This window comes from Pseudonaja textilis, chromosome 3 (assembly GCF_049901715.1).
Source record: "Pseudonaja textilis isolate UNSWEBS1 chromosome 3, rPseTex1.2, whole genome shotgun sequence".
Taxonomy (NCBI): domain Eukaryota; kingdom Metazoa; phylum Chordata; class Lepidosauria; order Squamata; family Elapidae; genus Pseudonaja; species Pseudonaja textilis.
Window position 1 is genome coordinate 104,888,606 of NC_141992.1, and position 17,010 is coordinate 104,905,615.

General features: G+C 45.6%; 1 protein-coding gene across 3 annotated transcripts in view; it reads left to right on the top strand.

Annotated features, from left to right (window-relative positions):
- Positions 1–2,963: 2,963 nt before the first annotated feature.
- SUCO (SUN domain containing ossification factor) overlaps positions 2,964–17,010 on the top strand; it is a 214,197-nt gene continuing 200,150 nt past the window's right edge. For all 3 annotated transcript variants that reach the window (XM_087932039.1, XM_087932040.1, XM_087932041.1), the window contains exon 1: positions 2,964–3,307. In XM_087932039.1, coding sequence (XP_087788165.1) covers positions 3,129–3,307 — 179 coding nt within the window. In that variant the 5' untranslated portion in view covers positions 2,964–3,128. The remainder of the gene's footprint in view (positions 3,308–17,010) is intronic.

Here is a 17,010-nt window from a genome sequence, read left to right on the forward strand (position 1 = left end):
TCCCTGAAATGGGTTTCAGGCTTTTCTTTCTTTCTTTTTTTATTTTTCTCAGTCAGGTCTTTGGTCCTAACAATTTCAGCCCAGCAGTACCAATAGGGTATTTGGCTGGTCTTAATGCATGTTCTAAGTGCTTTCAGGGTTTTATAATCTAAAGTACCACTATCAGGCCAAATTTGTCTACCCATGTCATCTCGCAATAAAGCCCACTTTTTGCTAGCCCACTTTTTGCAAATTCTTTTCACTTCCTTTCTATTCATTCCAGTTAGGACAGGCACTTGCCTTTCGTCCCAAGCCTCAAGTAATTTATCCAAGGGGGTCTCTTCCATTGCCCTCGAGCTACAACTTCCCATATTCCCTACCTGATGTGGGGATTACTTTGGTTTAGCCGGGCTCCCGCCGTCAGTTTTCAGACAAAAAGGTCTGGAAAGGACTCCGGTTTCCCTACACACGGAGTATGGGCCCTTTCTCGTAGGGAAACTCCGCCGTCAGTTTTAAGACCCCCTAAAAAACGGGATCTTGGAGGACCGTCTGCCCCTAGCAGCACGGTACGGGCCCCTTCCTACACTCTGCCGTCAGTTTTCAGATCTCCCTTAAAGGTGGGGATCTGGAAGGACCTGCTCTGCTTTGTAAGGCAAACTATTTCCAATTTTGTTTGCCAGCAGCCGCACGGGCCCCTTCTAAATGCACAGGGCTTTACTTGCGGGATGCACTGGGACTATTTATTCTGCTCTCTATTTATTTCCCAACAACAGTTCCTTTCTCAGCCCACTCGGTTTTTCTTACGTCCTTCAGAAGGACTCACACTCTGTGATTACCCCTTGCGTTCCCAAATCCAGCCGGTCACAGCTTGTTGGAGCTAGCAGCTGGCTGGGGTGCGGCTGGCAATCACAGAGGAGGTGAGGTCCCACTGTTTCAGCAGAGAAAACCCACACTCACACACCTGGTACACTCATGCTTCCACTCCCCTCCCTAGTAAGATTATAAATTTGAAGTGGTACTCACCTGCTTTCAAGCAGCTGTTGAGCAGAAAAGCCCAAGGACTCCCTTTACTACCCTTATGCCTTCCGGGCTGGGTCCGTGGATGTTTTCCCTGGACAAAGAAGGTCCATGCCGGCTGGGTTTGGATCTGCGGGCCCGGTCCGGTGGCAGGGTTGGCTGGAAAACCTTCATGGTCGCCAATTGTTGAAAGGCTGGAAAATGCCTTTCTTCTAAGGATTCGGTTTTCCTGCTGGGAGTGCTCCAGTACAAGGACACAGACAGAGACAACTGCTTGGAAGCTGGTTTATTCTTCAGGAAGGCAAGAGATAGCAAGAAGTCTGCGTTCCTGGGGCTAGCCATCTTTGTATAATAAACTCCTGATTTTTATACCTTTTCTCCTTTTGTGTGTGAGTGCTTGTGTTTGTATTTCTTAATGTTTTAAATCCTGTCAGGGGTTGTCTTCATTTCCGCCAGAGGGTAAACTCTGCGGGGTGGTTTGATTGGATTATCAGTTTCATCCTAATGTTTTCTTATATTTGTTTGGTGGCAATCTCCTGTCTGCTATGGAATTTATTTCGTATCTTTTGTCTATTTGTTTTGCTGATTTGGCATGACCTTTTGTTTGTAAGGGATTTCTTTTTCTTGTTTCCCTAGCTTTCTTAATTACTTGGCTTTTGTCTAGGGGGCTTCTTTCAATACCTTTTATCAAATCTCTTTTCCTATGCAAGTTTGTTTTATGGCTGGCCTGATGTTCCCTTTGGGCTTTTCCTGCTTGGGTATCACCACTGTCCTCACGAAGTTCCCTTTCCACACTAACAAATGTTGGCACTGTGCAACCAGTTTCATCTTAGAACTCATCAGACATAAGCATCCAGATGTTATTTTATAGGGTTCAAGTCCCTTACTAGGAATTGAATCATAGACTTTTGCACTGTAACAATAAAGTCTCCATATTTGCAGGATACTGATTCATTTTTTCACTTACAAAATTAATTCTAGAAATCAATGCAATTGATAGTGGATAGGACACTTTGTGACCTTTGTGTGTTGTAGTATTGATAAAGTTCCATAGATATGCAAGTAAACTAGAAATAGATGAGAGGCAATGCAAACTGGTGGATTCCTACTGCTAAATTTGTGGCTTAGATACATAATAGAGTTGCAACAAATGGAGAACGAACTGTTTATTTGTATTTAAGACCAGCACAAGGAAAATGTAGTGAACATTGGTAAGATTTTGCTTAAGGTGATTGTTCTTCATAACAGATTTAAGCAAAAAAACATCTTGTATCAACAGCTCTGTAGAAAACACTTTCATTGCTGGCAAAGGCTGCTTCCAGAAACTGAAGAGGTGTTACCCACCCCATAATTTTACAGGCAACTCTGGTTCAGGAGCTGCTAAAGGTCTATCATGTGTAACTCAGGATGAAATTTGTCCGTTTTTCATGTTTTACATCCTCTGTAAACTACCCAGGACCCCTGGGAGTTGTGCAGCATATAAATTTAATAAATAAGTAAATTGTGAATATGGCAAACAGACTTGGCCTGTTGCTTTCAACACCTGCGATGTGTAGATGAGGCTGATTCTGAAGCATAGAACAGGATTCAAAAAGCCCACAAAAAGAAATCTAACTCTGCCTGACTGGTAGCAATTCTAATTTCCACTCAGACAAAATATTTAAAACAATCCAAGAAATTGGATTAGCCCCCGATATATCAAAAGGTCCATTTATCTCGCACTTTGCCACAATATCTTTTTTAAAAATCCACGATCAGAAAAGCTACCTTTCAACCCCTAACGTCAAATGAACTGCGTCCTCGGCGTTGCTGTAGCCACTCCCCTTGAGGTAATCAAAAAGAGCATATTACTACAAGCAGGAGCCAATTAGATATCGTTTTTTAGAGAAACGTCACTGCTACACTTGGTGGTTGGCCCACGCTCTTCGGAGGAAGTTCGGTGGGGTCTTGGGTAATTTTTCAGTACGCAGGCGCAGAACGCTCATCGCGTTCTCTTCCTTTTTCTTAGGGCTTGTCTGGCTGACGCGTCACATTCACCTCAACGCGACCGGATACGAACAAGACGGGCTTCTGGTTTAGTTTGGGAAAATCGGAGAGAAAGGACGCCGCCGCGCCAGCTACGAGCCCGTTCCATGAGAAGTCCCTCCTCGGCTTGCCCCTGTCTTGTAATCAACAGCAACAGCCACAGCCACCGAGAGGATGCGTCGCCACCCCCTGGCCCGAAGAAGTGCACGGAGGAGACGATGAAGGAGGTGTTGCTCCGTCGGCTTTTGATACTGGTGGTCTCCTTCCTCCTCGGTTGCTTGCTTGGGTGAGTGCTTTGACCTCCCGGGAATTTTAGAGATGGTTGGAAGGAGAGAGAGATAAGTCTTTGGGTACCGGAAACTTTTTTCACATCTGCGCCCCTTGTTTCCCGTACATATCGAACAGCGATTATTTTAAAACTTCTCCTTGTCCAGTTCTACAGTTTCTAATCCTGAAGCGAAATTTTAATTTCATGAGGCTTTATTATTTGCTCCAGAAGTAAAGAAAATGCTTGCCAATAGTTATGCTGAAACCAGACTTTTCCTTTACAATTCTCTCCATGCTTATCAGAGACAAATGCTTGGAAATAATTTCTTATTTTGAATACACTTTTTAAAGCAAACGAGTCGAGCTCCGTATGTAACAGCCTTTCCCAGTCAGGTGCAGTCTGCAATCTACCTTTCTTAAAACTGATAGTGGTCATAGATATCACACGTCTGGAAGGTACTCTCTATTCTTGACAATTAACATCATTGTGCTGACTAGTAGTATTCTGTGCAAAAGGTACCTTGAGAACAAACTAAGTTTTACATTTACTTTTTAAAAATATAACTTAGATTTTCTAATTTTTACAAATTATTATAAAAAAAATCCAAAGTCCAAATTATTAAAATAAATATTTTAAAAACCAAATAAAATTGGATTTACCATTAAAATATTCTGACAATATATAAACAAGACACCAGTTATTGATTGGATTTTTAGTATTGGTGAACACCAACTTGAACTTACTGTTACATTTGAGAGAATGGGAAGGGTTATTAAAAGCAAGGTTAGTACTTGGGTCCAATTGGGTCTGGAAATGGCAAGCTTTATAACTATTACCATATAGATGATGACATGAAGTGATACAGTAGACATCATCATTGTCTTTATATGACCATTTTTATGTGAACACACAGCAGTTCAAATTTTCAGATTGATTTTAAAGGTAATCCTATATAGAGGACGTGAAAATAATCGTCATAAGACCATGAATAGTTGAAGCAAGGTTGTCCATCCAGATAGGGTCAGAGCAGGGTGGGATCCGACGAACATAACTTGTTCAGGGAACGCATGCATGCGTGTCAAATGCACACTGTCCGGGTGTGCACATTACTGGCTCTGACAAGCATTTATCTTCTTCAGCTGATGAGCAGCACTCAGCTGTGCTGTGCAAAGCAGCTGAGGAGGAAAAGCAGCCTCTAAAGGACAGCATAGAGCCCGCGTGGGTGGGCCAAACAGAACACCAAAACCTTATCCCAGCAAACCGGTTGCTCTGTGGAGCTACTGGTTCTATAGAACTGGACCGAACCAGTAGGATCCCACCCCTGGGTCAGAGTGGATACCAGCCTAAACTGGTAAAAGCTCTTTGACCAACATAGTGATTAGTAGATCACAGTGATCTGTAGAATTCAGAAAAAAAATCTCGTACTTGATTGTTTGCATAGAGTGCAAGTTCCTCTGATTTAGACGGGGAATTGCACTCGATTTGAACATCAAATATAATTAAAAATATAACAACAATAATAATAGTAATAAGTCAATGGTACCAATAGTAATAGGAGCCCTTGGAGCAATACTTAAAGGTCTGCCTAGATAGATGGAAATCCAGAAGTCATTAGATCTGAATAGCCTGATTTTGCAAAAAAAAATCCTACTCAGAACTATATATTCTAATGCTACCTTAACAGCTCTTGGTTCCTTGATTAGTACTTGAATTGTTAAATTTTTACCAGTCCCAGACTGTGAATTGAATTGAAGATTAACCATATTATTGTTATTGTCCAGAATAATTAGGGGCTACATCCGCATTATGAACTTGTTTTGGCTCCAGCAGTATAGTTACTTTAATAATTTAGAAATAATACAACTTGATACATAAACACAAAAAAGACTTTCCTATGCACCAGTTCATCTGCCTTCCTGAGATGAATAGTGGGGTATAATGAAGAGAGAGAACCATTAAGCTGTCTTGAGTTTATAAATTAGATTTTTATCTTGCCTTTATTACTTCATTAATCAAGGCAGTGAACCTATATAATCCTCCTTCCTCCTCCTCTTTTCTCCCAAACAGCAAACCTATGAGGTGGATTAGGATGAAAGTTATTGGTCCAGTGTCACCCAACTGGCTTTCATGCCTAAGACAGAACTAGAACTTATAGTTTCCAGGTTTCTAAGCTAGTACCTTCACCACTACGTCTAAACTGGTTGTTGGAGAAAATGCAGGATAGAAATTTGTCAGATAAATTGATCAGATTCATGTACTTTGGATATCATTGGGATGGGAACCACCATTAATTTCCAGAACAAAACATATTAGATTTTATAATTGTTCCAAATCATTGGGTTATGGATCAATCTCTTTCTTAAATAAGTAATCTCACCATAGCCTTCATGAAGACAATGGAACAAAAGCATCCACTATTGTGGACTTTTGCAGTATCATTTCAAAATCCAACAGGGTCACTAAAAGTCTAACAAATATACAAGTTTTTAAATGATACATTAAATTCAATCATGATAATTGAAATTATAATTCTGTTTTAGGAATGTTAAAGTTTTGAAAAGAAAACAGATCTTGTATTGGCTTTCTCTATTTCAAAGACTATTTTGAAAGCCACACCATTATTAACCAATGAAGTGTTTTCTTTATATGAGTTTTCAAAGCAGGGAATGTTCTTTGCTTCTAGCACCACTTGAAATGTTCTGTCAGAATGGTCAAGCAGATTGTATTCCACCAGAATAGTTGTTTGTTGAAGTATATGTCTTTTGTTTCAAGTTTCATCGTTTAAAAAGATTTTAGTACAGTAGGTTCCCCAATCCCAGGGCTGTGGCCCACAAGCCTTTTGGAACTGAACCATGGAAGTGGTGGATGTGTGTGAGCATGCTTTATTTGCACAAGCGGCAGGCTTGTTTGCCCACTGCTGGAATGGAACCATCCAACCCTCCCCCTGCTAGTCTGCAAAGCCAGAAAGATTGGTGAACTCTGCAGTACAGTATTGTTTTCCATGATGAAGAATGTCAGCATGGTGAAATTCTGTTTTAAAATCAACAAAATTATATGTTTTATTTTGATCTTGAAACAGCTCTAGGATATACTACAGATACTTTGCACATAGTATGCTGTGCATTATTATTCTATAATACGAGTTACTAAGATTCATTTTGTTGTAAGAGAAAAATGCTCTTAAAAAGTACCTGTTCATACTCTTTTATATTTTGAAATAAGTTACATACTTTTACTGTGTAGGATTTACTTTTGTTTGCAAAAACAATGTGTAAGGACCTGCCTCTTCTCTCTGTTCAAGAAAGTAGAACTCTTGAAACAATTAGCATTTCAAAAGGAGACTTTTATTGAAGGAAAGAGATAGCAAGACGAAGTAGAATCTGAGGATTCTCATGCAATTCAGTTAGGCCTCTGCTCAGTTGATGGTTGAATAAGCCAATGCACAGGTGCAAAGTTGTTTTGAGAATTGGCTGACAAGATAAGTTTTCAGGCATCTCTTGCTGGAGGCTCTGGTGGTGAGACAAAAAAGATGGCCCTCCCCCCTTACATTCCCACAAAGGTAAATCAAAGGAGGGATCTATGGGACCTGACATGCTGCCTCCCTAGGAGAACTCCACCTGGAAAACATAAAAGAGAAAGATCAATGAGTTATCAGGGCTTATTAGGGGTATTGTGCATGGATTTTTTTCAGCAAGTTGTGGGCCTTAACATGTCCCTTAGCCACCCACTCATTTTGAAAGGGCGGGCAGGTGTTTCCAAGCAACTAGGTATTGTGTGGCCCATGGTGTGTGCGTGAGTCTAGAGTTTCCTTAATTTTGAAATGTTGCTCACCCTAAATCGTGATAGGGGTGGGTGGGTTGTCTATTGATGGTCTGAATGGGGACATAATTTCAGGGTTCAATAAGCTGCAATTAAATACAGGTGTACTTCCCTGAGGTTTTTTTGCAGCAGTAATTCAACTGTCACTGGGTTTATGATTTGAGTGACAGAGAAAGGTCCTATGATTTTTGATCCCAATTTTTTGGACTGTTGCAAGTATTGTAGAAACTTGGTGGATAAATACACCCTATCACCTACTTGAAAGGCTCTGGGTTTTGTTCTTTTTTTATCAGCTTGTGTTTTAAAAGCGGCTCTAGCATCACTTAGAGATTTTCTTACCACTGGCCAGGTGTTTTGTAGGTGGTGTATCCACTCCTTAAGGGAGGTTATGGTTGGTTCCTGCACAGATAGTTCAGGTATTGGGTTAAATTCCTGGCCCGTGGCAACTCTAAAAGGGGTGAAACCAGTGCTGGAATGCACTGAGTTGTTACTGACCTTTGCAAAGAGAAGGAGGACAGTCCAGTTACCTTATTGATAGTTGATGAAACATCTTAAGTACTGCTCTAGAATCCTACTAGTTGTCTGCATCCCACTATTAATCTGAGGATGGTGGGAGGAACTTAGTCCCTGATCGGTACCTAGAAGGCTTAGGAATGATCTCCAGAACTTTGATATAAATTGGACCCCCCTCCCCTGATCAAATATAATCCTTTGAGAGGCACCATATAGCCAGTATATGTGGCGTAGGAACATCTTGACAAGGGCTTTGGCAGTGGGGATCTTTTGGCAGGGGATAAAGTGGACCTGCTTGGAAAACAGGTCTGTTACAACCCTGATAACAGTGTTCCCCCCACTTCTGGGAGTTCTACAATAAAATCCATAGAGATCTCTCTCCATGGTGCTGATGGCTCTGCTACAGTTTGCAGTAGCTCAGGGGTTTTCCCCTGCATTCTTGTTGTGCTTGCACAGACAGGACATAGCTTTCTATATCTTTCTTTAGGGATGGCTACCAGAACTGCCTCGTGTTTTCATGAAGCCGAAGTGGCCAGCCAACTTTGAATCACAGCAGGTTTTCATGAGGGGAAATTTCTGGCTGACTGGGACATACTGTAAGCAGGTATTCTTATGAGCCTGGAACTGGTCTATGAGGAGGGCTTGTTTGAATGCTTGTGTGGTGGCATTGTCAGTCGAGAGGTCTTGTTTTGCTTGCGCCCTGCTCATAACTGGCTGCTATGCTAGTTGAGATGCTGGGAGCAGGGGTTTGACCACCTCAGACGTGACTATTATACTGAGGCATTCTGGACAGAGTCTCTGCTAAAAAGTTATTTCCCCCCAGGAAGGTGTATTAGAGTGAAGTTGAAATGCTTGAAATACTGAGCCCAGTGGATTTGCTTTGGGGATAGCTTCCGTGGGGTCTTAAGGGCCTCCAGATTTTTGTGGTCAGTCCAGACTTAGAAGGGGATTTTATTCCCCTCCAAGAAGTGTCTCTATGAGGAGGGCCAATTGCACGACATATGTCTCTTTCTCCCAGCTAGTCCATCTTTGTTCTGTATCCGTTTTTTGGAAGTGTATGCACAAGGCTGTAGTTGGCCCTGCTTGTCCTCTTGGAGGAGGATGGCACCGATGGCACTGTCACTGGCATCTACCTTTATGACAAAAGGTTTTTCTGGATCTGGGTGTTTTCAGCACTGGTTCTGCTGAAAACAACTATTTTAGTTTCTCAAATGCGACTTGGCATTCCATGGTCCAGTTTTGTAGCTGTTTTGGTTTGTCTCCCTTTTGTTTTCAGTAGGTTGGTGATGGGGAGCGCAATTTGCACAAAAGCTGGGATGAATTGCTGATAGAAGTTGGCAAACCCCAGGAAGCTTTGCAATTGCTTGTGTGTGTGGGGAGGGGCCCACTCAATCACTGCTCACATTTTTTCAGGGTCCATTTCCACACCCTCATGGGAGATTCTGTACCCCAGGTAGTCTATTTTATCTTTGTGGAATTTGCATTTGGATAGTTTTGCATACAGCTTTGCGGAACGGAGTTTGTTTAGGACTTCCCGGACAAGTTTTACATGCTCTGCTTTCATTTTGGTGTATATTAAAATGTCATCTAAGTATACCAAAACCTCTTTGTATAGGTGCTCATGGAGCACTTTGTTTATTAGTTTCATGAAAACTCCTGGGGGCGGGGGGAGTGAAGTCTGCATAGGAGCACTTTGAACCGAAAGCACCCAAATGGTGTGTTAAAAGATGTTTTCCATTCGTCCCCTTCCCTAATTCTGACTCTGTAGCAGTCTTCTCTCAAGTCCAGCTTTGAGAATAAAATTCCTTTAGAGAAGTGGGCTAGCATGTCTTTCATTAGGGGAAGGGGATACACATTTTCCATGCTTACTGCATTCAGACTTCTATAATCCATGCATAATTGGAAAGACCTGTCTTTTTCTCACAAAACCGTACCAGTGCTGTAATTTTGGGTTGGGCTGGTTGAATGAACCCCCTGGCCAGATTTTTATCTAAGAAAGCTTGAATTTCCTTGAGTTCTCTTGGAGACATGCTGTACAGTTTTGGTTTCAGTGGTTTTGTCCCTGGGAGAATCTCAGTGGTGTAGTCTGTGGGTTGGGGGTGTGTGGAGCTTTCTTGGAGCTCTCTTCGCTGAACATCTCAGCTAAGTCCTTGTATTCTCGGAGGATGCCCTGAAGTGGCTTGGCCCTTCCAGCTGCAGTCATTTCTTTTTTTGGGTTTTCCCCCAGTTCCTCTCCTTGGTCATCTTGTCCAGTCACTCCCCAGTGGAACCTTAGGGTCCCCTCTTTCCAGTTTAATTAGGGCCGTTATGGTGAACCTATGACACGCGTGCTGGAAGTGGCATGCAGAGTCATCTCTCCAGGCACACCAGCTGTCACCCATTGCTCTTCTAGGTTTCGGCACATGCATGCGCGCCAGCCAGATGGTCTTCACATGTGTGGGAGCATTGGAAACTGAAAGAACAGCTTTGTGGTGTGCATGCATGGAGACCACCTTGGCTTATTGGTTGGAATGTGCCTTGTTTTGACTAAGATACCACCTCCTTGCTGTAGCTGTAAAGTTTGTTTTCCCATCCCGCTTGCCTATGGCAACTCAAGAGCAGTTCAGGGATGCTTTACGAGTTGACAGGCAATGTGACTGGCTTGACCAGTTCACTTACCAGTGGGTCGTCTTCTGAGTTACTTTTGAATGGGCCAGAGTCTTCTGATTAGGCTGGAGTTCCCTCCCCTGGTTTTGCTAGGGGGCAAAACTTCACAGCCTCTCTGCTTCTCAGTGCAGTGTCTTTTCCACAAGGGTGACTTTCGCAGGCTTTCCGCTAGATAGATTCTCAGGCTTCTGGGCAAGGGTCTTTGAGCAGCACTCCGCTGCATGGTGTCCATCTTTTCTGCATTTGAAACAGACAGTTGATCATGGCAGGGGAGCAGTTTGTGGCTTGAATGACTCTCGCTTCCCTTGGGTGGGGATCTCTTCCACGTTCTCCCCGCTTGGTACTGGTTTCTGGCCAGGTGAATCTCCACCTCTTCAGCTAAGATGTACCACTCATGGAGGAGGTTCAGGGCTCTGCGGGCCAAGCAGGCATGGTAGAGGCTATCATTCAGTGCATCTTTGAACCAGCTCACCAGGATGACTTCTGGCCAGTCTACTCAGTAGGCAAGGTCTCGGAATTCTTCGGTGTATTCCGCCACTGGTCAGAAGCCCTTCTTCATGGTTCTGATAAGGTTGAAGGCCTTGCAGTTTGCTAGGGGTCCTCGAACCAGCAGTAGAGAGCTATCATGAAGTGATCAAAGTTCCGCAGCTCCAGGGCATCAGCATTGTGGAGGGTCACCATCCACCTGGCTGCTGCCCCTTCCAGAGCCAGGGTGATGACACGGACCTGGGTACCCTGGGTTTGAAAATCATGCCCATATTCCTGCATGTGAGGACATGCGCCAGGAAAAAGCCCAACTGCTATGGATCACTGTCATACTTCACTCCCAGGAGGTTATCTTCTTTCCAGTTGTGGTGCTCTTGCCTGGCCCACGACATTTGCTGGAGCTGCATGTGGCAGGTTCACTGGGACAGGTGTTGGTCCTGCTGCCCCCTCTGCCTGGTCAGTGGCCACTGGACCTAGGGTGGCAGCCCTGGCCCTGTCAGTGGCTGCTGCTGCCTTACCTCCTCCTTTGTGGTGGTCCAATTTCCCCTGGGGTCTCAGGTTCTCAAAAGTCTCGGTCACAAACATGTGACATGTCTTTTCAGTTAGTTGTCACTGGCCAGTTCCTCACCTAGGCCCTCAGGGCTTCCAGCTCATATTCCCAGTCCAGTTGCCGTCTGCCTTGACTGAGGGTGACACCTTTGATTCTTCTGTCCCAGATGTCTTTTCCCCCCAGTGCAATTGACCATCTCGATTTCGTGGGGTCCTCCAAAGTGGTCTTGATATCTTTGATAGGGCGTTCGGCTGGGTGGTGGTAGAAGTTTCACCCAGTACTCTTCCTCTGTGCACTCTCTGTGCTCAGTGCTTTGTGTGGACATAGCTTGCAGGCTCCCCTCGGTAGAGCGAGTGTTTCTCCGAGTTGACCACTTTTGCAGATCCTGCTTTATGTAAGGACCTGCCTCTCCTCTCCGTTCAAGAAAGTAGAACTCTAGAAACAATTAGTATTTCAAAAGGAGCCTTTTATTGAAGGAAAGAGAAAGGCAAGACAAAGGAAGCATGATCTGAGGATTCCCGTGCAATTCAGTTAGGTTAAGGCAGTTAGAAACCTCTCCCTTCAGTCTGATGTTGAATAGGCCAATCCATAGGTGCGAAGTTGTTTTGAGAATTGCTGGCTGAGAAGGTGATAAGAAGCTGCTCTCAGGCATCTCTTGCTGAAGGCTTCGGTGCAGAGGCAAAGCAAATAGCCCTTCCCCCCATACATTCCCACAAAGGTAAATCAAAATACAAGGTAATAGGCACCAGAAAAAAGCTCCACTGTGGCTGGGTTAATCTTTTCAATGCGAAAGGTTCTATAAGCTTAGGACCCAGCTTTTTACAGGGCAATTTAGTTTTAGATATTTGGTAGAGAGCTAAACTTTCTCCCTTATGTGAAATGGCCTGGGTGGGGCGAATCGCCTTTTGCCTGCCTGCTCCTTTTGCATCTATGTGGCTTTTGTTAGTGCCCATTTTACATTTCCCCCAAGCATCCTGAAGGGAGTCTACCCATTCAGTCAGGCTTTCTCCTCCATGCTGCTGCGAGAGACCAGGATGGATTAGACTTCTCCTGATGATGTCATTAAGCTGAGTCTGTTCTTGTATATAAAAGGCCAGTCCCTGGGAGTGTCCCCAGCTTTGACTCAACTTCTTTTTGTCAGTAAGCTGTGTCTCTGAAAGCACTGTGATAATTCTACCATTCAAAAGCAAATACAGCTTTAAACACAGCTCCTGGGGATCCGGGCAGCTGTGTCTTTAGGAGAGTGGGTCTCCGTTCTCCTGCCATGCTGAGGACTTGACATTGCTAACATCAGGGAAGGGAAGCATCCATCAACCTCCCCCACAGCCTTTCCCTCTTTCTAACTGCTGAATTTGTCACTCAGGGCTCTTAGCCGCCTAAGGAGCGACCACCATTACCAAAGGCCACAGCATGTGCGGGTGGCCATTTTGGGGGAGCAAATCCTCTATTGCATGAGGTGAGCAGCCATTTTAAGTGGCCCAACTTCAGATCAGCCTCAAAACAAGGGTAAATTTCTGGGATTCCTTGGCAGCAAGGCCCCACTAATAGGCAGCACATTCTGAGGGTAGCTTCCAGCACCTTTTGTGCTTTGCCTATTCTTGCCATGGATCAGGACAAGGCCCAAGCTGAACTTCCTTGTCCAGAGGACCTGGCCTTCCAACCAGCCAGAAGAAAAAGACGCAGACAGCGATATCAATCAGTACAGAAGAGAGGTGGCTGCAAAAATTAGGGCTAAGAGAGACAGTTTAATAAAACAATAGAGCAAATGAGAGGGCAACTGCAATAGGCTTCCCAATCAGGAGAATCCCAGGGTTACCAAGGAAACCCTTCTAGGGGAATTAGTTTACTTTATCGTCATTGCATCTCGTACAACCTCGTACAAGGGAGGAAATTTCAGGATCCTCCATCTTGATTCCCTGAGAGGCTGGAGGAACAACTTGATCCTCAAGACCTAAGCATGTCAGGGCCTAATTTCAAACAGGCCACTTGGGCCTATGCCCCCCTCCACCCACCAGCTCCCAGCCCAGATTGGAATCTACCTTTACTCCCACTGTGGCAGGCCTTCGATCCCTTGACTTTCCCATTAGCGACAGGCCTAGGGAGATTCAGGATATGACTCTATTGCCATCAGGCAGGGGTTGGCTGAAGGATTCCAGGAAACCCTTCGGCCCTTAAAAAGGGCTCACTCCCTTTTCCCGTCACAACCCCAGGGCCCCTTGCCCCTTCAGAGAAGATTTCATCCACCCCAGGAGCATAGGGCCCTCTCCACCCACTTAGAATGGGAGGATTATGGGGAGGACGACTGCACTGACCCTTCTGTGCACAGTCCCCTCGTTCAGATCGGAAAGAGGGGGAGATCTGGGACCCTAACCTCTCAGAGGTGGAAGAATCTTGCCCAGATCAACAACAGCAACAGTCTTCAAACCAGCCTTATTCAAACCACTCCTACATAAGGCTCTGGTTATAGCCAAGGTGTCCCCTGAGGAAGTGGCCCCTGAATCACAAGAGCAACCCTCTGGGCAAGGAGACTCCCTTTTCTCCAAGCCGGTAGTTTACACGGAGGTCTTACCCTCACCTCTGTTGTTTCTCGACCTGGTCAGGGAAAAGTGTGCTTCTCCCACTGCAGATTCTCGCCCTTTGTCTCATGATAGATGATTTTACAATGTGGGCCTGTCAGTAGCCAATGCTCTTGCAATGCCCCCTGTAGACGCTCTGGTCATGGCCTCATTCTCCTTCTCTGGCACTCCCATTGAGACAGAGGATGTACTTAAGCCCAAGGACAAATGCTCCGAACAGACACTCAAACGCAACCACCAAGCCACTGCGTGAGCTGTCCGGGCTTCGACCACTGCATCGTTTTTCCACGAGGGCCTCACTCCACTGGCTGCACCAACTACAAGGCTGGACCCTGGCATCTGACTTCACGTCTCACCAGGACCTCAACAAAATAATAGCAGCGGAATTTACGGTGGACATCACCCTTAATTCCGTCAAGTTTGCAGCCAGAGCCATGGCCTCCTCGATGGCAGTGAGAAGGCTCTTATGGCTTCGGAATTGGCAGGTGGAGTTGCGACAGAAGTGGAAACTGTCTTCGGCTCCCTGTAGAGGTGAAAGGCTCTTTGGCGATGCACTAGAGCCACATCTCATCGAGACCAGGGACAAATGGAAGATTCTTTCCTCATCAGAAAAGAAAACTGACTATTGCCCTGCTTCATACCATCCACCAACATTTCGGCCTGAGACTACCCCCTGTTTTTACCCACCACAGGGCATATTCCCAGCGACAAGATCAACGCCCAGACTCACCCGGCAGACAACAACCTTCTGCAGGTAAACAGCCCTTGTTCTCTCCACCCATTGGAGGTCAGTTAGCTTACTTCGCCTCCAGATGGGAGGAGTCAATGATGGACACCTGGGTACTCAACACTGTGCGGTCAGGGTTGCAGTTGGAATTTCTCTCGCCACCCCCAGAGAATTTCGTGTTCTATCACATTTTGTGGAACAGTTAAAAAAGGGTCCTTATGGAATAAGCCATTCAACATAAGTTGACATAAGGGCCATTCAACCTGTCCCGGAATATCAATGTGGACAGGGATTTTATTCCCAACTTTTGTGGTCCCTAAGACCTCGAGGGGTTCGCGAGCCATCCTTGACCTCAAATTTTTGAATGAGTTTATCCCATACAGGCGCTTCAAAATGCAGACCCTGCATTCTATTTTAGAGAGCGTTCAGGATGACGATCTCTTCTCCTTCATTGACCTTACGGAGGCCTATCTCCATATACCCATTTGGCCTCACCATCGCTGGTTTCTCCATTTCTGTTACCAGCACCATCACTTCCAGTATCGAGCCTTCCCCTTCAGGCTTTCTTCAGCTCCAAGGGTCTTCATAAAGATCCTAGCGGCATTGGTGGCTTCGCTTTGGTCCGTTCCATTGAGGATCCAATGCTACCTGGACAACATTTTGATACAGTCATCCTTCACCCACTCCGCCCATCGAGACCTGCAAATTACACTTTGCTGCCTTCAGGACCACGGCTTTTCCATCAACACCAGGAAAAGCCATTTTACTCCTACAGCCAGATTGCTTCTCCTGGGGGCTGTCATTGACACAACCCTGTGCCAAGTCTGTCTGTCTCCAGACCAGGGGGAAAGCCTCACTGAGATCATCTGTCTGGTTCAACATCAACACACTGTTCCCCTGCCACTGCTGTCCAAATTATTGGGGAAGATGATCTCGTGTATCGGCATTGTCCTCTGGGCATGGCTTCACTCCTGATCTCTACAATGGTTCCTGCTCCCTTTTCAATGAGCAGGAACCAGCCACACATTGATCAGGGTCCAAGTCACTCCACAGGCCCTTCAAGTGGCTCTCCATGGTCCTCTGGAAGGGAGGACACTGTTCAAGGAGCTGGACAGGCTGTTACTCATCATGGATGCCAGTCTTCTGGGTTGTGGGGTCCATATGGAGGGCCAGATAGCTCAGGGTATTTTGTCCCAGACAGACAAAAACTGCCCCATGAACTGGCTAGAGCTCAGGGCCATATCTGCTAGCACTGAGGCACTTCAGGGCCATGGTAACTGGATCCCACATACTAGTGTTGATGGACAACATGGCTGCAAAGGTGCACGTCAACAAGCAAGGGGGGACGAGGTCCAGGGCCCTCATGAGGGAGGCCAAACGTTTGGGGCTGTGGGCGGAGAGACATTTGTCAATAATGGCAGATCACATCTCGGGAGTCGACAATTCCTAAGCCGACTGACTGAGCCGGAGCTCAGTTGACCACCTCCACCCATCCCTTTTCAGAGACCTTTGCCTGAGGTTTGGGACCCCGGAAGTGGATCTCTTCTCCACTTCCCCAAAAGCCCAAGTAAACAGATCTTTCACAAGGTTTCCTTGTCAGGGAGCAGAGGGGACCAATGCTCTTTGGTGCAGATGGCCTGGGGGTCTCCTCTATGCCTTTCCCCCTCTTCCCATCATTCCGGCAGTCATTTGAAAGATGTTGGAGGAATGAGCGGAGCTAATTCTCCTGGCCTCCTATTGGCCACAGAGGCCCTGGTTTGCAGACCTGGTGAACCTGTCTCTAGCCTCTCCCTGGAGGATCCCAGCTCACCCGATCTCCCTCCATCAGGGAACCTTGCTCCATCTGGATCCCCAGTGGTTCAAACTGACCATGTGGTGCTTGAGCGGCAATGGTTGAGAGAGGCTAATCTCCCGGAGAAACTTATTCTCAGCATCCAAGTGTCTCACAAATCATCCACAGTGGGCATCTATGATGCCACCTGGAGGGTTTTTTGTCAATGGTGTTGTAAGGAAGGTCTTTCACCCACCTCAGCTCAACCAGCAGAGGTTCTAAGTTTCCTTCAAGAGGGCCTAGAGAAGGGACTCAACCCTAATACCTTACGACGCCAGGTAGCGGCCCTTTCCTCAGTGCTATCCTTATTTCCTTCCTTGTCTCACCATCTGGCTGTCAGGAAATTTTTAAAAGGGGCTTCTAACCTTCATCCCCTGGTAGTACACAGGTATCTTTCATGGGACCTTTCTAAGGTGCTTCAGGCCCTGATGGAACCACCATTTGAACCCCTTAGGACAGTGTCTCTGCAATTCTTGACACTAAAGGTGGTTTTTCTGGTATCAATCACACCGGCTAGAAGGGTGTCAGAACTGGCTGCCCTTTCAATCAGACAGGATCTATGCAGATCCCACC